Genomic DNA, 22,406 nt, shown 5'->3' on the forward strand with positions numbered 1-22,406 from the left:
CTCCGCCAGAGGTACATTCCTCACCTTGTGGGCGACCGGTACTGCATCATCCTTCAAGACTATCTTGTGTGCAAATTTTTCCATCCTTCCGACTGTGCCTCCGAACACCTTGGGGTACTCTTCTTTCCATTTATCTAGGTCAGGCCAGGCTCCCGGTTCCGTGAGTAGTATCTGTTCCTTGCCTCCTGGGTCCAGCTTGATGCCCAGGTCTCCTTGGTCGAGCCATCCTAGGACTGAGGGTCCTCTCTCGGATATATACAGTTTGCAGAAAGCTGATCGGCCTCTGAACTTAAACTCTAATGGCCTGAAACCTGCCATGGGAATGCGGTCCCCGTTGTACGTCACTGGGCGGATGTCCAGCTTCTCCAGTCCTGGGCCTAAGTGTGGTGCAAAACTCTCCTCCCATACCGCTCCTTGGATGATGGTGTAGGGTGAGCCGGTGTCAGCCACGACCTTTATCGGTATTCCGCCGATCAGCATCTCCTGGACCGGTTTCATAGTTCTCTTGCCGTCCACGTTCAACACCTGGCCATCGACGCTTAGTGCTTGATCTTCTATGTAAATGATTGTGATGACGTCATCCTCGGCGCCCTCGTCTTGTTCCTCGTCGTCCTGTCCAACATACTTCACCATGCTCTTTGATGCCTTCCTCCGACACACCTTCTCATAGTGGCCCACTACACCGCAGTACAAACATTTGGCGCGGAATGCTGGGCACTTCCTGTTGTGCGCCTCGTGCGACCAGCTGCCGCATCGATAGCATGGTTTCTTACTACCTCCTGCTTGTTTCCCTGGAGGGCCTGGGTTGCCTTGCCATTTGTTCGGTCCCTTTGCCGCCGAACCCTTGTTCTTGTAGTCCCTGCGGGACTCTTCCTCGCCAATCCTGTTCACCATGGCGCTGGGGGTTGTCTCTTTCCTCATTGCTTCCGCACACCTGCGCGCCAGTTCTGCCCTTTTGACTATCACCATTACCTCCTTTAGGGTGGTGTCCCCACTGGCCCATAACTTGTCCTGCACTGATGTGCACGTGGTATGCATCACCACCTGGTCTTTGATGAACTCCTCTTCCCAAGTATCATACTTGCACGTGGCCGCTAGTCTCTTCAAGGCTGCCACATATTCCTCCACTGTCTCTCCCGGGCGTTGTTTCCTTTGCTGAAAATTGAACCTGTCCACTGAGACACACACCGCCGGCCTGTAGTGCTCGTTCAGGTCTTCGATGGCATGGGCATACACGTCCACGTCGGTGCTACCTCTTTCCTTTGGCACCAGGCTTTTGTAAATTCTCAGGCCTTCTGGGCCCAGGTTGAGCAATAATATGCGTTTCTTCCTCTTGGGATTGAATTGTTCTTCACTCTCATCCTCCAAGACTCCAATGAAATTATCAATGTATTCCCTCCAGTCTTCCCACTTCATAAGCGGTTCTCCTGGTCTGGGCAGGAACTGCACTGGCGCCGTCGCGTACCCCGCCTGGGCACTCATTTTCTCGCTCTTGATCGCAGGATAGGCACTCGCTTGGCTTCGGGGACTTCCTGGCGTGTTGTCCTGTTCTTCCTTGTCTGTTTGCGCTTGGGGACTACCTTCTTCCGCCCCCTCGATCTTGCCTGGGGGATCCAGCGCGGTCCTCCCTGTCTGGTGGGTCGCAGCGTGCTCGGGCGTGCTTGCTTGGGGTCTGTGGGGCTTGGGCTACCCCTTCGGGCTGGTATGTGCCTCCTTTGGGCTGTGTCGTGCTCTGCCACGCTCTTTAGGGTGAGGTACCTGCGTAGGGGCTGCTGGTCGCTTCTCGGCCACCTGCTCCTCCTGGCACCGGTGTATGGTGGTGCTGTTCCTTGCTGCGTGCCCTCTAGCCACCTATGGATGCTGTTTCCTCGGTGGGCTGGTCCTGTGCAGGGGGTGGGGGTCTAGCATCCCACCCTCGTCGCCATTGTAATGATGGTTCTTCCCCAATGAGGACGCTGCAACATTAGTTGTGGTTCATTGATTTATTACTTAAATCTGCCCTAAAGAGCGCCGAGCCGCATCTGCTCTCTGTCGGCTATTTTGCGCTCTGTCTACGCGCTGCGCGCGCATCCCTCAAGATGGCGGCCGCACGTCACGTCTGTACGTGACGTGCATAAACTAGACTGCGCCGCTACAGAATGCAACAGAGATTTATTTCCTCATTGTGATGTGCAACGCCCCCATGTGGGAGAGGGGGGTCATGTTTTTCTTCCGGAAACTGTTACTTTTTTGTTGGTTAATCATGTATCCATGTATTTCACCACTCAGGCCAGCTTCTCGAAACAAAGCTGAGGCAGAGCTCAGGGACCGAAATCAGTTTCTAGAAGACGCTAATCAGCACCTGCAGTTAGAACTGGCATCGACACAAGTAAGAAGTCTTCATTTAATGCTCCTCCAGCTAAGTATCTGAGTCAAAACATGGAATCCTTAGCACAGTCCAATGCTTAGCCCCGTTTTTCATGCCTGTAAAAGCTAGTTGTGGAGTGAACTGTTCTTCCATGCTAAGGCCCTGTTTATTCATTGGTATTCCCCAGCATTTGGAATCTGCCCCAATGTCGGAACTGTGGGGGGGGGGCAATGTATTGGGGAGGGCTCCCCCCAGGGCAGAGAATCCTGAAACAGACTGCCGTTTTTATGTTTTAAACCACTTTATTTAAATGTTATCGGTACAGGATCTTAACAACCAAATGTTGAATATGGAATTTTAATAAATGTCAGTTTTAAGTGAACAACTTTGTAACTCTAAGAAACTAGTTACTGGGCATTGCAGAGGTGTACGTTGTGATTTACTTGACTCCTACTTGCATTTTGTTTCCTAAAATGTCGTATCACGATTGGTTCCCTCTGGATCCCCAAAAACGTTTTCTATATGCTCTCTATTGACATGTTACAAAAATGTAATGTACCTCTTAACTTATTTGTAATTTAAGTTTCTTTATCTCATGCCATGGTATTAGATTGTAGACTGATGTTGCCTGGTTGGCTCGCCAGTGCAGCTATATTCAAGACACTGACAGAATTTGCTTTTCCAATTCAACTAAAACCAAATTACGATTTTTTTTTTTACTCAATTCCTTTATTTCCACCTTATCAATAGTAGGTGCTTGGGTGCTACGAAGCTTGGTTCCCCCGTGACGTCTGCTATCCAAGTGTTACTTGTAACTCTCACTCTTTTTCTTTGCCTTTCTTTCTTTTTAGCTGGGGTGTGTTCTTTGCTATTTACTGCTCAGCTAACATTCTATTTATTACCTCCTCAGTTCTCGCCCAGTCCGAAAAGTGATTGCTTATTCTATGTTGGCAGAAAGCATGTTATTACATTTACCTCCACGTCCATCGACCCAGTCATTAAGCCATGAGAATTGTACCCAATCACAGGACAGGAAGCAAAATAGGAATGCTAATATTAACACAACCCGCCCGTATCAGGATTCTATAATAGTACAGTATACCCCCAGCACTTTCTGTTTTTGTTTTCTGTCCCGGGGAGAACTCCTCTTGCCAACAAAGGAGCAACATGCTGTGGAGAGATAGCAGACAGGATCCCCAAGTGGTACTTAAGTGATTTTCGAATCGATGATCAAATGTGCCTGGCTGGGCAATGACACTATTTGTTAATACAGCATAATTTAAATGTATATTGGATTACGTGTTTGGAGACATGGTTCTTGATTAAAAATATTAAAGCAATAGACTGTCTCCCCGTCCCATGGTCACACCACAAAGTCATAATTTTCTCTATAACTCTGGATCATATAGAGGAAACAACGCCTCCCCAGAATCATGACAAACCTACCTCTTACCTGGACTGGTCAAAATTAGATTCTTCTAAATTACGAGTACACCTTGCATCACATGTACCTACTTTGGACCCAGAAAGTAACACAGCAGCTGACCAAACATCAAAATGGATAACAGCTGCAGTAAATATAGCTGCACCACTGAAAAAAGCGATATTCAGGAAAAAACAACCTTCCCAACCCTGGTTCTCCGAAACTCTAAGGATCCAGAAACGAGTTTGCAGAAAACTAGAAAGGACATGGAGAATAAGTTACGACCCGGATAGTAAAACCGAATATAATACCGCTCTGAACATCTATAAAAAAATGATATTCACAGCAAAAAGTCATTACTTCACCGTAAAAATAGAAGAGGCAAAAAACTCTAGCCGAGAACTATTCTCCACGGTAAAAAAACTATCCAAAATAAATATAAATAAGAATATGCCAGCCAGTACGGAGTTCTGCAATACTCTGGGTCAGTTCTTTGTTGACAAAGTGACCCGGGTCTACGAATCCTTTAATGCAACCAACCCACAGACCCTCGCCCCAGACAAAATAAACCAAAATGAAAACTTGGTCCTCAGAAAAACACTTAAATCATCACCTTTTAAATTCTGCATCCCTGAGACAGAACAGGTACACCAAGTAATTATGACTACGAATTCCGGGGCATGTTCAGATCCTTGCCCACCAACATTTTTCCACTTCTTCCCAGAACTGCTCAGCGAGAAAATGGTAGAACTTTTGGGCCACACAGTGAACTCAGGTTCCTACCCCGACCTCTGGAAATTAACATTAGTCTTACCCTTGCTAAAAAAAAACAACCTAGACCCAGAAGAACCGGGAACCTACAGGCCAATAGCCAGGATTCCCTTTGGTGCCAAGGTAGTTGAGAAACTTCTGAATAAACAACTTGCCCTGTTTATCGCCGAGGCAGACATCCTTGACCCGTCCCAGTACGGTTTCCGTGAGGGACACGGTACTGAGACAGCCCTGCTGATGGCGGTGGAAGAACTCAGGGGCGTGTTAGACGCAGGGGGGGAGGCCGCCTTGATTTTATTAGACCTCTCGGCGGCCTTCGACACGGTAAATCACAACACGCTCCTGAACCGACTAGCATCAGCAGGAGTACATAAGGATGCACGAAAAATACTGGCATCTTTCCTAGACAACAGAACCTTCACAGTGGAACTAGGAGGGATAAAATCCAAACCCTTCAACTCACCCTGTGGGGTTCCGCAGGGATCATCATTAAGCCCTACGCTTTTTAACTTATATGTAGCACCACTAGCTGGAATCATCAGGGCATCGGGATTCCTGCCAGTGTCATACGCGGATGACACGCAAATTGTTGTGTCAATCAAAAATGACAGCTCTAATACCGCAGACAAGTTTAAAAACTGCATGACACAGGTCAGCCAGTGGATGGAGCAGAACTGCTTAAAAATGAATGGGGACAAGAGCGAGGTCATGTTACTAGGAACAAATGCAGGAATTTTGTCACCAGATTGGTGGCCGGCGGAGTTGGGAAACTGTCCGTCACCCGTAAATAAAGTCAAAAACGTAGGCATCATGCTAGATAACAGGCTCACCTTTGATGCCCAAACCAGCAAATTAGCATCCACTATGTGGTTCATCCTAAAAATGATCAGAAAACTAGTGCCATATATTCCTCTGGATGCTTGTAAAACTGTAGTGACCACCTTAGCCTTGTCAAGACTCGATTACGGGGACGCATTATACGCTGGGATGCAGGCACAACATTTGAACAAACTACAACGCTTGCAGAACTCTGCAGCAAGCCTAATTCTAGACATCCCTAGAACAGAACACATATCACACCATTTGGATACCTTACATTGGCTCCCGATGGCAAAACGAATAAGATTTAAATCCCTATGCTTAACATATAAGGCATTTCAGGGTAAGGGACCCTTGTTCCTCAGAACCCACCTAAAGCCATATACCCCCACAAGAGAACTAAGATCAAGCCAAGCTAAACTTGTACAAGTTCCTAGGTTCAAACCGGCAGGATGGGGGGGGCAGAAGCTTTATACTACATGCTGCCAAAGATTGGAATCGTCTTCCTCTCGCTATCAAGAACTGTACATCCTTGATGTCATTTAGGAAATCAGTAAAGACATGGCTCTTCAGCCCTTGCTAAATCCAGCTCATGTGACACCAGGACAAGTTCTCTTCTACAGCGCTAAGACACCCAAGGGCATACGTGCGCTTTACAAAACCACAAATCAAATCAAATCAAATTAAAGCTCGTTTATATATGTTATTTTTTAAGTCTTGGAAAACGGAAAAATGTCTGCCTCCACCCCTCCCCATTAACTTGCCCCTCTTCTCTAACTCATCACCGTTTTGCGTCACACATTCTGCCTTCTGGTACACTAACTTTTTGTTTGAGCAGAAGAATGGGCAAATCTTTTTCGTGCTAATAGCTTTTAGTAGGGCAGAGCGAAGAGTAGTTTTGCCCATGCGCGCTCGGTTTGGGACAGTGTACTATTCCTCATTCTTTTGCATTCGACAATTTGAACGCACTTCTGTGTTCAGTCATGGCTATCACACCCAGCAACTATAAAGGTGAGAAGTTTCTCTGATTTGGACTATGTTAGTGCGGATAGTGGAATAGATTATGTTGATTTGGCGGATTATTGCAGCTTGCAGGTACCCAGAGCATACTCACAAGAAAAGGAATTGCCTGCTGTCTTCTTCTGGAAGATCTTCTGCTCTTCCTCCTGCTAAGAGAAATAAAGATTCAAGGAGAGATGACAATATTAAGAAAATGATATTGGAGTCTTTGCTGTCCCTAAAAAGAAGAAAGGTAATGTCTCAGAAGGAGCTGGTCAAGAAAGTATTTATTGAGAACCTTCCGTTTTAGACCTATCGGATCAAAAGGGGAGGTGCATTTCCAAAGAATTGACAGTTGTATCCAGAGCCCTTCTTCTTTTCAAGTCTCTGCTGCTACACTCCAATTTATTTGTTGGGTCTGATAACATGGTTTCTGTATTCATTCCCAGGGCGGTACTCATCCAGTAAACAAGGCAGTATGCTCTCAGGAATTATGGGAATAGAACCACTTGCAGCAGTACATATCAAAGGCATGGACAATGTGGAGGTGTATCAGTTAAGCAGAATTTTTCACTCCTCCTAGAATCTGACATTGCCCAGAACAGTGTTTCGAAAAGTTTGCAGGAAGCTAGGAAACTTGTAAAGGACCTTTTTGCTTCCAGGACAAATGCCATGGTTTTGGGAAATGGGAGCCTGGGAGGGTTGATACAGTGTCAGTGAAATGGCCATGGAAGATGGTGTTCCCCTTTCTCCCATTCCTTTGATTCAGCAATTTTTAAAAAACGTTTTGGCATGAAAAACCTCACGCTGTGGTGGTTCTTCTTCTTCTTCTTCTTCTTCTTCTTCTTCTTCTTCTTCTTCTTCTTCTTCTTCTTCTTCTTCTTCTTCTTCTTCTTCTTCTTCTTCTTCTTCTTCTTCTTCTTCTTCTTCTTCTTCTTCTTCTTCTTCTTCTTCTTCTTCTTCTTCTTCTTCTTCTTCTTCTTCTTCTTCTTCTTCTTCTTCTTCTTCTTCTTCTTCTTCTTCTTCTTCTTCTTCTTCTTCTTCTTCTTCTTCTTCTTCTTCTTCTTCTTCTTCTTCTTCTTCTTCTTCTTCTTCTTCTTCTTCTTCTTCTTCTTCTTCTTCTTCTTCTTCTTCTTCTTCTTCTTCTTCTTCTTCTTCTTCTTCTTCTTCTTCTTCTTCTTCTTCTTCTTCTTCTTCTTCTTCTTCTTCTTCTTCTTCTTCTTCTTCTTCTTCTTCTTCTTCTTCTTCTTCTTCTTCTTCTTCTTCTTCTTCTTCCCCATAAGAACGTTTCCTCTTCTCAAGTAAATGGCGGTTCAACCTCCTCACTTTCCATCATCACTGAAGAATGCCAGCCGGCCCCTTTCTTTCCATCCAAGCCCCTTCTGTTTGGAGGCTGAAAGGCTGAGACGTGAGCAAAATGATTGACCCCCTCAGAAGACTGATATGGGACAGGTATCTAGATGGTCATCTACTCTTAAATGTTACTCTAAAAATTAATTAGAGGGAATTTTAATTCCTGGTGTTGTGCACACAATCTGTCTTTGGTATCTTCATTTGTTTCTGATATTCTTCAATTGATATTGAATGGATTTAATTAGACATAGAGTTTGTCTGTCCTTGATGTGCAGTGGTACTCTAGCAAGGCCTTTTGAGAGAATATCATTGAGGAAGCTGAAGTTCTGATGATGGGAATTTTTAAACGTTTCTCCATCTATAGTCCTCTCTCACGTCCTTTAGGTCCTTCTTGGAATCTTCCTTTGGGGCTGAGGGCATTACAGTTCTCTCCTTCTGAGCCTTTGGATGCTGTATGTAGACCTAATGTTTTTTCACTTTCAAAGTTCCATTCTAGTTTTCGTTTACTTCTGCATGAAGGTTCGGGGAGTTGGCTGCATTACTGTGCAATCCTCCTTTTTTGAGGTTTCTGGATGATACTGTGGTATTAAGATTGGATCCTTCCAATTTACTTTAGGAAGAAAGGAAGTGCCACGCATCTCAAGGACTTACTTTTACTACTTTCTTTCGAGTTTAGAAAGAAGGACTCTTTGTTTACTACCTTTGGCCTTCCTAGAAGAGGCAAGAAGGCTTCTAAGATAACATTGAGTCAGTGGATTAAAGAGCCCGTTCTTTTGGCTTACTCATTGGTGCACAATTCTGTTTCAGGCAAGGTGCTAGGTTGCTCTCAGGTATTGCTGTTTCAAGCTGTTGCGCGGGATAAGATCAGCAGAGCTGGCACTTTTTCTTCAGAACACACCCTTGTAAAACATTACAGACTTCGAAATGTACAGAAAGCGCAAAAAAACTTTGGTTCTAGGGTGTTAAAAATCTGCAAAACCTTGAACATGTTGGCAGTTTTGATTCACTTATTTGCTAATTAAATAACCAGGGTTGCAATATGTTGTATTAATTTGGTCAAATGCCTCATTTTGCTTTGATATACCTCATGGCTTAATGGCTGAGTCAAAGACAAGGGACATTGAGGTAATGCGTCTGTTACTTACTAGTAATCTTTAGTTCGAGGCATGTGGGCTGCTAAATTCATATCTTAGCATTAGATCGCCGCCTAGTGTTGGGTCCGGATGATCGCACATTGTTGTCCTGGAAGAGTCTTCGAAGTATCCTGAGATAGGTGGCTCCTCCCCTGGACTACAGTGCGCATGGGCATCGGCTCCATCCCCAGATTGTTTTTTTCCGCCATTGGGTTCGGATGTGGTCTCGACGTCTTTCTGTCGAAACCGAGAAAAACTAACTTTTAGCGGCCAAAAGGCCTCGCTTTTTTGCGTCGGTATTGTCTGCGCACGGTCTCGAGTTCTTCCGTCTCTTGGAGCCGGAATAAGCGGAGTTTTCTTTCGCTCTTCGGACTTTGAGGCCTTCTCATCGCGACACGACTGCAAAACTTTTCTGAATGCGCATGGAAGCTAGACAAGCGGCCCCGGATCCGGAAAACATCTTCGGCGACCAGGAAGAAGAGGACCAGGGTCATCATCTTCAAATCTCCCCACCCGAGACGGAGGTCGAGGCGGATCCGGTAGACGACGACTGAGTCGTGGGTCAAGGCCTTGAATACGTCGACGAGGTAGGAGACGACGAAGAGATTTATGGGGCCGCGGCGGATAGCTCAGGGGACGAGCTCTGCCCCGAAGGTTACGAGGATACCGACCGGGTCACGGGATCGCCTGTAGGCCTTACCCAAGACCCAGTGCCGCAAGCCACAGCCCCGCCTTCTGGCCCGGCCACGGACTTACTTGCTGAGCAGACTGTATCGAAACCGAAAGCATCGGGATCGACTACATCTAAGATGGCCGACCCGAAAACGAAACCGAAACTTAAGGACTCGAGTGTCCCTAAGATGGCTGCCGTGCCGGCGGAAAACGACTGTACCCGCTACTCCATCGACTCCGTCGACCTCCGGTCCGCAGAAGTCGAAGAAGTCCGTCGATTCCGCTGCTGCAAAATCAAAATCGACGCCAGAGGAGGGGTCCTCTAAGAAAGATGGTCGGCACGGGTCAACAGCGGCGCCGCCGTCCAAGCACGCCAAAGCCGGCTCCACGGAGGCTACGCAGGCGCACGGATCGAAGACTGGCACGTCTGCGCACCGGTCCCAGGAATCGGGGTCGTGACAGCGGGATCCGCGTCGAAAGCGCACAAGGCCCACAAAGACGTCGGATCCGAGGGAAAGGTCAAGACATCCTCGTCGGCGCCAAAACCCACTGTGAGTGAGACGTCCCCCATCGCCGAATCACTACAGAGAATCAGGGAGAAGGCCTCTGCTCCGTCGGCTCCGATATCATCGCCGCAGGCGCAAAAGGACAATCCAGCAAAGCCTTCTGCCAAACTTCTCTTTATTTTGCCGCCGAAGGAGGCGCCGAAAGCCTTTTCCACCAAATCGGCACCAAAGAAGACGGTTTCTTCAACGGCTGGCCCACTTCCACGTCGGGTACTCGAATCAGAGGATGATTCAGAGCATTTCATCGACGCTGACACAGGCAAATTGACCCTCTATAAGAGAAAAATCACTTCAGAGTCAGTGGACTCATATGTCATCCCACTGAAAAAGAAAAGGGTGCCCCTTGACGCTTCAGACCTCATGGAACCAATCCAGCCTCCTCCGAGACGGAGCCCTACTCCCTCACCAGAACACTCTGCGGGTGAGGGGTATGATGAGGACGAGCAATACAATTTCCCTATCAATGAACCAGATGCACAACCGGATTCATATGATGACACTGGTGACCAGGGCACCCAAAGTGTGGGGCATGACCCGCAGCTTTTTAATGCACGTGCATCCCCAACTGAGGATTCAGCAGGTTTTCATGCACTAATTGAGAGGGCGGCAGCCAATCATGATGTGGACATGCATGCTGACCCGATAGAGGAAGACTTCCTTTTCGACACATTTTCAGTCTCTGAAAGGACAGTAAAGACGCTGCCTATGCTTAAAGGAGTCCTCAAGCATGCTGGGGACATATTTAAGGAGCCTACCAGAGCACGAGTGGTCAATCCACGTATTGAAAAGAAGTACAGACCTGCACCTGCAGACCCCGCATACATTCGGGGACAGTTGCCACTTGACTCTCTTGTGGTCGCCAATGCCAGGAAACGTGCCAACTCCCAGACGACGGGTGAAGCTCCTCCCCCGGATAAGGAGTCCAAAGTGCTAGAGGCAGGGGGCAAAAGAGTAGCTGCACAGGCCGCAAACTTTTGGCGCATTGCCAATACACAAGCACTCTTAGCACGTTACGATAGGGCGCATTACGACACCCTAGAACAGATTATACAACACCTGCCTCCAAAGTTCCAAGAAGGCACCAAACTGCTTATTGAGGAAGGGAAGCTAATCTCAAACGCAGCCATCAAGTGTGCACTTGACGCCGCAGACACAGCTGCTAGAGCTATCAACACTAGCGTTATGCTGAGACGACAGGCGTGGCTCCGCATCTCGGAGTTTAAACCAGATATTCAGACAACCATTCTTAATCAGCCAGTCAATCCTGATAGTCTGTTTGGTCCAGATGTTGACACCACCCTAGAAAAAATAAAAAAAGACACAGAAACTGCTAAGTCCATGGGGGCCCTACAGTCACAACAGTTTCGTGGCAGCAATTTTCGTCGCTCAGGTGCACGTGGAGTCACCAGAGGACAAATGGGTCAACAATCTCAGTTCTCAAGAGGTGGAGCACAATCCTCGTTCACAAAACAGAACAAGGGAGGTTACAGAAATAACAGCAACAGAGGTCGCGGCAGAGGAAACAACAGCTCCCGCTCCTCTACCCCAAGCAAACAGTGACTCTCTGTCGCTGCCCCCCGACCACTTAACACCTGTCGGGGGGAGACTGCAGCACTTCCTGCCCGTCTGGAGAAACATCACCACAGACAGGTGGGTGCGACAACTAGTCCAGTATGGTTATTGCCTAGAGTTGAAATCCACTCCACCCAACATCCCGCCAAGGCAAAGGCCTATGTCCGCAGAGCACTTGCACTTATTGCAGCAGGAAGTAGTGGTGATGCTGCAAAAAGGCGCAATCGAGCTCGTGCCGGTGGGAGAGGAAGGCACAGGGGTATATTCCCTGTACTTCCTTATTCCAAAGAAGGACGGATCTCTCAGACCCATTCTAGATCTACGTCCCCTCAACCTGTACATACTATCAGAACACTTCCATATGCTTACACTGCAACAAATTCTTCCCTTGTTAAACCAAGGGGACTTCTTAGCAACCTTAGATCTCAAGGATGCTTATTTCCACATTCCACTACACCCGTCCCACAGGAAATACCTCAGATTCACTATCCAAGGCAAGCATTATCAGTTCAAAGTCCTACCCTTCGGAGTGACCACAGCCCCAAGAGTGTTTACCAAGTGTCTGGCGACAGTAGCAGCGCACCTCAGGAGGCAGAACATTCATGTCTACCCCTACCTAGACGACTGGCTCGTTCAGGCCAAGTCGGAACAACAGTGCGCCGCGGACATGTCAACTACCATTCACCTCCTTCACGATCTGGGCTTCTCGTTGAACTACCCAAAGTCGCATCTTCAGCCGGCACATGTCCGGCAGTTTCTAGGTGCGACGATCAATACCCTGACGGCCATGGCTCAGCCAAACCAAGTCAGGATAGACAGCATGCAGTCTCTAATCCAAAAGTTCAGACCACAACACTCACTTCCAGCGAGAGTGTTCATGCAGTTGATTGGCATGATGGCCTCCTGCATCTTCATAGTCCCTCACGCACGGTTGCATATGCGTCCGCTCCAGGAATGCTTAGCAAATCAGTGGACACAGGCTCAGGGACAATTGACAGACCTAGTGTTGGTTACCAGTCGGGCATACGACTCTCTGCATTGGTGGACTCCACACAACCTTTGCAAGGGCCGACTGTTCCAGGAGCCAGTGCCACAAATTATCCTGACAACGGACGCATCTCTCCAGGGATGGGGAGCTCATTTGCTCACTTACACAGTGCAGGAACTATGGACGACGCAGCAACAGAAGATGCACATCAACTATCTGGAACTGATGGCAATCTTCATGGCGCTCAAGTCCTTCATTGTACATCTGTGCAACAAGGTAGTGTTAGTCCGGACGGACAACATGACCGCGATGTACTACATTCAAAAACAGGGGGGCACCCACTCGCCACAGCTGTCTCATCTGGCTCAGGGCATGTGGAAGTGGGCCATTCAGAGGAACATTTTCCTCATGGCAGAACACCTCCCGGGCAAAGACAATCAGATGGCGGATCTGCTCAGCAGATACAGCCATCAAATGCACGAGTGGGAGTTACACCCATCTGTACTCCACCCGTACTTCCAGCAGTGGGGTCATCCGGAGATAGACCTGTTTGCCACAAAAGAAAACGCAAAATGCCAACACTTTGCCGCCAGGTTCCCTCACCCACAGTCGCAGGGCAATGCGATATGGATGAACTGGTCAGGCAAATTTGCGTACGCTTTTCCACCAGCCCCTCTGATACCGCTGGTCGCGAGAAAGCTAAGGCAGCATGCGATGACTCTCAGCCTAGTTGCTCCAACGTGGGCGCGCCAAGCATGGTACACCACGTTCCTCGAACTCTCAGTGGTGCCGCATCAAAGACTGCGCCTCACGCCCAGTCTTTTGACGCAGAACCATGGAGAAATTCAGCATCCAGATCCGCAACAGCTCAACCTGGCAATCTGGCTCCTGAAGTCCTAGAGTTTGGATACCTTAACCTACCTCCGGAATGCATGGACATCATCAAGGAGGCAAGGAAGCCAACTACCAGAGCATGCTATGCTGCGAAATGGAAGCGTTTTGTCATTTACTGTACAGCCAATGACATCAACCCGCTAGATGCATCTATCCCTAACATCATTTGCTATCTGTTGCATCTTTACAAGTGCAATCTAGCGTACACTTCCATTCGGATACATCTATCCGCCATAGCGGCTTATCTTCAGAACAGGCAGCATCTCTCTGTCTTCAGAGTGCCTGCCATTAAAGCTTTCCTTGAAGGTCTGAAACGAGTCATTCCCCCAAGAACACCACCAGCTCCGGTGTGGAACCTCAATGTGGTCCTCACCAGACTAATGGGACCACCTTTTGAGCCACTGCACTCGTGTGAACTCCAGTTCCTAACGTGGAAAGTAGCTTTCCTAATCGCTATCACGTCGCTAAGGAGTGTTAGTGAGCTGCAAGCGCTCACAATCCAAGAGCCATTCATTCAGATTCATCCAAATAGGGTAGTGCTACGTACTAACCCCAAATTCCTTCCGAAGGTGATGTCACAGTTTCATCTCAACCAAACTATTGACTTACCGGCATTCTTCCAAAACCCACAAACGGTGGCGGAAAGAATGCTCCATACGTTAGACGTACGGAGGGCGTTGATGTACTACATAGACAGGACACAACCCTTTAGAAAGACAAAACAACTTTTTGTTGCCTTCGCACCACAACACAAAGGCAACCCTATTTCCAAAGCAGGAATAGCCAGGTGGATTGTTAAGTGCATCCAAATATGTTATCAAAAGGCCAAGCGCACTTTAACGATACCCCCAAGGGCGCACTCCACACGCAAACTGGGGGCATCCATGGCTTTCCTAGGGAACATTCCTTTAGAGGATATTTGCAGAGCAGCCACGTGGGTTACACCACATACCTTTACAAAACACTACTGTGTTGACGTACATTCCAAGCAGCAAGCAGCTGTAGGACAGGCTGTTCTCAAGACACTCTTTCAGGTTTCTGCAGCTGGCACGGGCAACCGCCGCTGATGGAGGGACTGCTATGTATTCTATGCTAAGATATGAATTTAGCAGCCCACATGCCTCGAACTGAATATGCTACTTACCAGTATGCATCTGTTCTTGGCATGTAGGGCTGCTAACATTCATATCGCCCACCCTCCTCCCCGGTGCCTGTCGCAGCTGCAGATATACTATTGTATTCACTTATTAGCATGGACATCCTTTACACTTTTCACTCCATCTTCTGCCACAATGGCGAAAAACAATCTGGGGATGGAGCCGATGCCCATGCGCACTGTAGTCCAGGGGAGGAGCCACCTATCTCAGGATACCTCGAAGACTCTTCCAGGACAACAATGTGCGATCATCCGGACCCAACACTAGGCGGCGATCTAATGCTAAGATATGAATGTTAGCAGCCCTACATGCCAAGAACAGATGCATACTGGTAAGTAGCATATTCATTACTCCTAGTCCTACTCGTCCTTAACCCAGTCATAACACCACAGCAAACTGTTTGACGTTTTGCCTGTTCCTGTTTTGTGGATTATTAAATATTGGGTTTATTACTGACCCTAGTCAAATCTCTGGTATACACCCTGAAACTGCTTTGGATAACCTTGCAACATAAGAACACTAGACATGTAGGTTGACCGCAAAATAATTGTGCACTCTGTACATGCAGCTTCATCCCCCAATTATTCTTAAATTAGTGTATTTTTTATTCTTGGTTCATCTCAGAGGTGCTTGCTAAAACAGAAGAAGTATGCTGGTGCTTCTGTTAGTTGTGAAGGGTAGGTAGGTAGGTATTTAAGTCATGAACCCCTGCAGGTAATTTTAGGTCTGCTCGTGATTTCCAACAATGTTTTAACAACTATGTATTCCCCTGGAATTATGATTTGGAAAGCTTTGAACCATTGCCAGTGGCCCTTCAGTAAATATAGGGTGCTGTTTCACCTGTTAAGGGCCCGAACGCCCTAAGCAGCAGTCACCCTGATTTTAGCTTTTGAGTTTAAATACAAATCATTAGCCTAATTTTCCTTACACCAATGATCTGCCTCTAACGCTTTTCACAGCATAAATGCCAATGCAAGGTAAATTATGGCATATCATAAGAACTAAACCATATTTATTGGCGCAAACCCACCTGGCTGAACATTAAAACCCCAATGGCATTACAGGCTGTAATTATTACAGTGTGCTCCTTTGCCAGTTATTTGTCACTACACACAGGTTCACTATCTCCCTGTTTGATCAGGTGGGTGGCAGGGGGAGCTGTGGCCATGGTTCCAGACAGGAAGCAGAACTTTTTTTATTTGAATGTGTTTTCTAATGTTCAAGTTGGAACAGCAGGCTTCTGTCACTGGACGATATTAGTAATGACTATAGAGGCTACATACAATGATCATGATAATCATAAATGCAGTCTATGTGTAATGTTAAATAAGGAAGTTATAGCGAACAAGTATAGATCACTACACAGTTATAGGCATAGAGCTTGGTACGTGATGCGTATCTCCTAGAAATAAGTATCGTAAGAAGAGACTTAGATTGTTCCATAGTAATATTCATGGAACTCAGTGAAAAATACATGTAATATGATTGAACAGTGCAGTGCAAGCATTTGACATAATATATGGCAAAAGTCAGAGAGCTAGGCTTGGACTAGGCTTTAATGAATTTATTAGCGAGCACCATTCCACCAAGACTGCAGTCTTTCTTTTTAGGTTGAATGCTGTCTGCACAAATTAGGTTTTCCCTGTTTCTTGCAGTTCACTTTGTTCCACCTTTCTTGTTTTTATTGTGAAATGCTCATTGCCAGTGGAACCTCTTGGCTGTCCTGTGGGAGAAGCAGGGCAGAATTTGTAGTGTCTGACAATCCATCCTTCCCCCAGAGGTCTGTCACTGCAGTAGCCCAGAAAAGGAATTGGTCTGTGAATTAGTCTCCCATCCTCAAGCCCCGTGGACACCTGTGAACTCTTGTTGCAGTCCGAGATGGTGCGGGATAGACGCGTGCAGCGTTCCCGCTTCTCCAGCTCACTCTGAACTTCACATCTTGACGTGACTCCCATGGCAGCTCTCATCTGTGTCAGTGAGGCCTGCCTAGGAATGGTACAAACGGAACATTGGTACAGCAGCTCAAATTAAGTCAGAATCTTGTAGATGTCTCCAACAGTTGCAGGCTCCGAAGCTGTCCAGCTTCTCGCAGTGTACTGGTTTTAAAAAGTACATGATCCAACAAGTTCGAATGTGATAGCTCCGATCCATTACAAATGTAAATCTCAAATGATGATATACTTGGTGTATAGAATAACCATAATCCTTTTTACAAAAGTAATGTTCTTACATTGAAATTTAAGTAAATACATGAGCATTTCAGTTAGCACTAAAACATGAAAATCAAAGCTTTTATAGTAAGATCAGTTATTCATTCTTTGTTCCCACAGTTATATTGATAAACCGTAATATAATAAAGACACTGAGATAAAAATGCATGTATGCAGGGTTCAATATTAATCACTTATATATACAAGTACATGTCTAAAATACAGTTCCCATCAATTAGTGTTTTTTTTGTTGTTTTTTTTTTTTAGAACATTCTATTTTTTTGGAGAGACAATTTATTCAATTTGGTCCAATTTGTAAATGAGCCAACTATCCTCCAAGCCTCCCTGTCGTAATATACATGGCAACCCATTCCTGCTCTGTAACAAACTTCCACATATTAATAAGCATTGTTGTGATCCAATTATATCCCAAGTGCTCTTGTGGAAGTGTTACTCAAAACCTTAAATTCTCAAACTAAGGACATCAGAACTAAAATCACCTGTCATATGTGCAATACTGCCAAAAATAAACGTATTGGCCAATGTTTTTACATTTGGACAGTCACGTATATGAAACTGAGTTTACAGATGTTAAAATGGCCCAGATTATGATTTGTGGCAGCATTCCACATAATATCCTGATGTATGCATAAGATCCCATGGTTGTCTGCAATAAGGCTTTTGTTGACTGATATGGGGATGAAGAATTTATGGGATTACCCAGATGTTGCAGAATTTCCCCCGAAAAATTATTTTAGAGCAGGTTACTGGGAGGTGGTTAAAATCAAGAGATTTTACTCTCACATCTCCCAGTCGCTGTCAAGGGATTTCCTGGAATTAAAGGATGAAACTCTTATGGAAGGATACTGGGATCTTATTACGAAGCCTCACGACCGTAAACTGTACCACCAGTTTAGAATAGGTACATTACCTTTACGGCGGTTCACAAGCAAATGGAACTCCGCAAGTAGCGATCTGTGCATATTTTGCCATGATCTTAGTGAAAGCATTGACCACTTCTTATTTGTATGCCTCGTTTACCACCAGCCGAGGAGTGTTTGGCTGAAACCAGTATGCCTGACTCTGAATACAAGATCGGCAATGGTTGCCAAGAGAATACTGACATCAGACACTACAAACCTAGTTGTAATTGGTGTAACAAAGTTCTTGAGCTGGGCTTGGGCCTTACGCAATAAAATGGGGGGGGCAAAATAGATGGTCAATGATGAAATTTGGGACCTTTTATTAGCGGATATAGCTTGTATATTAATATATTTTGTGGTTTATAAGTGTCTAATTACTGTAAATTAACGGATGAAGATTAAGGGGGTCATTAGGATGGCGGGCGGACATTGCCCGCCCGTCATCCTGACGGGGATTGGGACCGCCCGCCAAAAACATGTCTTGATTTTTTTACCTGAACAAAAAGGTTGTAATTACATATTTTTCTTTCTTGCTTACGTGTGTTTAATTCTCATTGGCAGCAATAAAAAGAAATACAAATCCCGAGTGAATGGTATGGGGATTAAAAGCAACTAGAAACAAAAGTAAATTCATGAAACCTTTAAACAGATAGCCCAAACATCCATGCGATGCCTCAGGAAGAGGACATAGGCTTTTAAGAAGAGCTATGCTTTGAGAAGAAGGATCTTGCAAAAAACCTCTTAGGATTTAATCCAACAATTTTTCTTTTAAAGGAAACTGTTTCGAAACTACAAGAAAGACAGGCAGTTCTGGAAAGTGAAGTCACAGAGCTAAATAACCGATTGGAAAGGCATATGGTAATTTTGGAGAGCCGGAATATTGACCCTGGTAAGACCAGCCACCTTCATCTAACATCATATTGTATCCTGTTCCACCCTCCCCCACCATACCCTACTTCATATTTTGGGGATGAAAAAAGACACAATTCTTGATGTACATATAGATTAATTCATTGATTTCGGAATTCTGACACAGTAAAAACACACTGATGCGAAAATTACATAGCACTGATCGAGCTTTTAACTTGGCAGTAATACAGAATATACTTTACAGTCATATAGAGCTCAATTGTGAATAGATAATTACTGTCAAGTTAAAACCTCGATCTGTGCTATGTAATTTTTGCATCAATACGTTTTTACTGTATGTCTATATGTCCCGTGATAATGAATTGCGCATTACGAGACATATAACCACACAAAGATGGCGCCCAAAGACTGTGAGTCAACAGTCTGTTTTCTATTTTTATGTATTGTAAATTCGGAAATGACATGTTGTCGTAATGATTACAAAATATGGCCGAAGAGCCAGCTGTGTAAACAGTCAAAAAAGGCACGAGCTGAAACACTTCCTGTTGGTTTGTCTCTGTAAATAACAAGCATTTACAATGCAACGGTATCGCCTTTGCAAAAGTTAGAGCTATTAGCATTGTAAATGACAACTTTTTTATTTGTGTTGGTTTTGAAATCAGATAAATAAATGGCATTGTCATTTACAATGCCAATAGCTTAATCTCTCGCAAATGCAAGACCTGTTGCATTTGCACACACAGAGCCACACACACACATGGATGTGGTGGTGGTAGTGGATGTGGTGGTGGTGGAAGTGGATGTGGTGGTGGTGGTGGATGTGGTGGATGTGGTGGTGGTGGTGGATGTGCTGGTGGATGTGGTGGTGGTTGATGTGGTGATGGATGTGGTGGATGTGGCAGTGGTGGATGTGGCGGTGGTGGTGGATGTGGTGGTGCTGGCGGTGGATGTGGTGGTGGTGGTGGATGTGGTGGTGGATGTGGTGGCGGTGGTGGTGGTGGATGTGGTGGTGGTGGTGGTGGATGTGCTGGTGGATGTGGATGTGGTGGCGGTGGATGTGGTGGCGGTTGATGTGGTGATGGATGTGGTGGCGGTGGATGTGGCAGTGGTGGATGTGGGGGTGGTGGTGGATGTGGTGGTGGTGATGGATGTGGTCGTGTATGCTGGATGTGGTGGTGGTGGTGGATGCGGTGGTGGTGTATGCAGTGGTGGAGGTGTATGCGGTGGTGGTGGAATGTGGTGGTGGATGTGGTGCTGGATGTACTGGATGTGGTGGATGTCCTGGATGTGGTGGTGGATGTGGTGGTGGTGGATGTGGATGTGATGGTGGTGGATGTGGTGGTGGTGGTGGTGTTGGTGGATGTGGTGGTGGTGGTGGATGTGATGGTGGTGGATGTGGTGGTGGTGGATGTCCTAGATGTGGCGGTGCATGTGGTGGTGGTGGTGTTGGATGTGGTGGTGGTGGTGGATGTGGTGGCGGTGGATGTGGTGGTGGATATTCATTTCGATTACTTTTTGTAAAATGGGCTCGATGAGGTGGAAATGTACAGTAATGTCGCCCTGCCGTAAATAAAGCCTTCAAAATAGCTGCACCTCTAGCAGCCAGCGAACTGTCCTATTTTTAGTCACAATATAGCCTCCGATGTCTCACCTCCCAGCCTGATGCACGACAGGGCTGGTCTCCCCCACCCCAAGCACATTTATTTCTCTGACGGAGGAAGCGGCGGCTCCAGGGATGCTTCACCGGAGCGGGCTAATCTTAGCCTCTTAATCCTGCAGGGAGGAGAGCGCTGGGAGCCGATGCCATCTCTGCGCCTGTGCGTGCTTGGGAGGTGTCTACTCGAGGGCTGATCCTGGACACCCTACCTTAGTCTTAGATGGATCCGCACGCTCGGAGGGCAGGCGTGCACGTAGACCCCACGAGCGCATCCTTCACGCACTGGCGCCCGTGCCCTGTTCACCCACCGCACGTCTCATCCCTGGAGCAGCGGCGCTGCAGCCAGTGCATAGGGGACACCGATCCAAGGTCACTCCCCAATCCCGCAGAGAGCCCCCGAGCGCAAGGGTGGTGGGGCTGGCATGCGAGGAGCGGCGACACCAACGTGTCATCAGAGACTCTCAGCCCCCTCCCTAATCTGTGTGTAGGTGTGCGTGTGTGTGTGCGTACATCAGTGTGTGCGTGCGTACATCAGAGTGCATGACCCTATGTGTGTCCGCGTGCGTGTGCGCGTACATCAGAGTGTGTGCATGACACCGTGTGTGTGTGTGTGTGCATCACTGTGTTGTGCACATCTGAGGTATAGTGCTGGCGCAGGCACAGAGCTTACATTGCTTGGCACGCTGTAGACATCCATGGAACGGTGACCAATGGCAGCGCGTTATAGCTTTTGATCCACAAAGAGTTTCCCATAAATTGCCAAAGGTAAACACATTCTATGTAATCTGCTACTCAGGACCAGGTATGCACCCCAAAGCTCCTGAAAGCAGCACTTTGTGTCCAAGGTTCCGTGAATGACTCGTGGGATTCTAACACAAGCTGTAGATTTGCCCCCAGTTAGCTGGAGACAGGGTGGGAATCACTAAAACGCAAGCAGCTGAGTCTGGCGGGGACACTATGCAGTCAGGACAGCTGCATCCAAGGGCTATTTAGGCGAAATAAAACACACAAACCAGAATCAACCTTTCTGCATTTAGCTCTGCTCATAGCCGGGAGGGAAGTAACATTGTAATGCAAGGCGACTTCACCCTCTTCGCTAATAGAGTGGCAGAGGGCCGCACACAACCCGCAGAGCGCCGCACACAACCGGCAGCAGCCGGGCTGCACCGCATTACATAAGGAGAAGCCAGAGGTTTACCACGTCAATGAGATGGATTGCTATGTACTCCCTCACACGAGGATATGGATGACACATTACCATCGTCAGTTCCAAATGACAACATTTGAAATCGTTTTGAGTTGTTTGTGGAACATTATTGATAAACAGTATACTCAGTAAACACGGGCATCACATGCCTATTGTGACATCCGCCCGTCATCTGTTTGATGCACGTACTCCCCTATCTGATATGAGGCGCATCACAAAGCACACTGGTTCTGCCGCTAGTGTAGCCACGATAAATGTAGGGAATTCCCGCACACTATTGCACATATGGTACTCCTGACACAGACTAGTTCACCTGGCACGTTAATGAACATGTTTTATTTTTTATTATAGTTTTGGTATGTTATTGAACGAGTGGTATAAGATAAGGATGTTTATCTGGACTGTTACCAATATCACATATGCTGGCAAATATGTGACAAAAAAAGCAGTGCATGCCATGACACCACCATGTTTCTCCAAGGCGAAGCAGAAATGCCTCGGAGAAACGCACCGTCATTTTCGGATTCGGGGTGTGTTTTTCTTTCTGTCCTCTTTCCATTGGCTGGAATATAAAATTCCAGCCAATGGGAAGAGGAGAGAAAGAAACTAAAAAACACACCTCCGAATCAAAAAAAGACAGGGCTTAAATGGACAGACGCCCCTCTCCTCAATTGGCTGGCCTCCGTTTAGGAAGCCAGCCAATGGAGAGGAGGGGCGGGTTCACGCCCCACTCTGAAAAACATAAGATCTCCCCGGCGAGACCGCGCAAGCGCAGGCTGAGACCTAAAATACGAGTTATCCGCCCTTCCATTGAGTGCGGTCTCTTCACTTAGTGAAGTTTGGAG

The 22,406-nt window shown here is 46.7% G+C and overlaps 1 protein-coding gene across 2 annotated transcripts in view; it reads left to right on the plus strand.

Moving 5' to 3' along the window:
* Positions 1–22,406, plus strand: part of KNSTRN (kinetochore localized astrin (SPAG5) binding protein) — a 111,978-nt gene that overhangs the window by 38,773 nt on the left and 50,799 nt on the right. For both annotated transcript variants that reach the window (XM_078659800.1, XM_078659801.1), the window contains 2 exons: positions 2,269–2,368; positions 18,602–18,716. In XM_078659800.1, coding sequence (XP_078515926.1) covers positions 2,269–2,368; positions 18,602–18,716 — 215 coding nt within the window. The remainder of the gene's footprint in view (positions 1–2,268; positions 2,369–18,601; positions 18,717–22,406) is intronic.

The sequence above is a fragment of the Lissotriton helveticus genome, chromosome 9, assembly GCF_964261635.1.
Source record: "Lissotriton helveticus chromosome 9, aLisHel1.1, whole genome shotgun sequence".
NCBI classification, from domain to species: domain Eukaryota; kingdom Metazoa; phylum Chordata; class Amphibia; order Caudata; family Salamandridae; genus Lissotriton; species Lissotriton helveticus.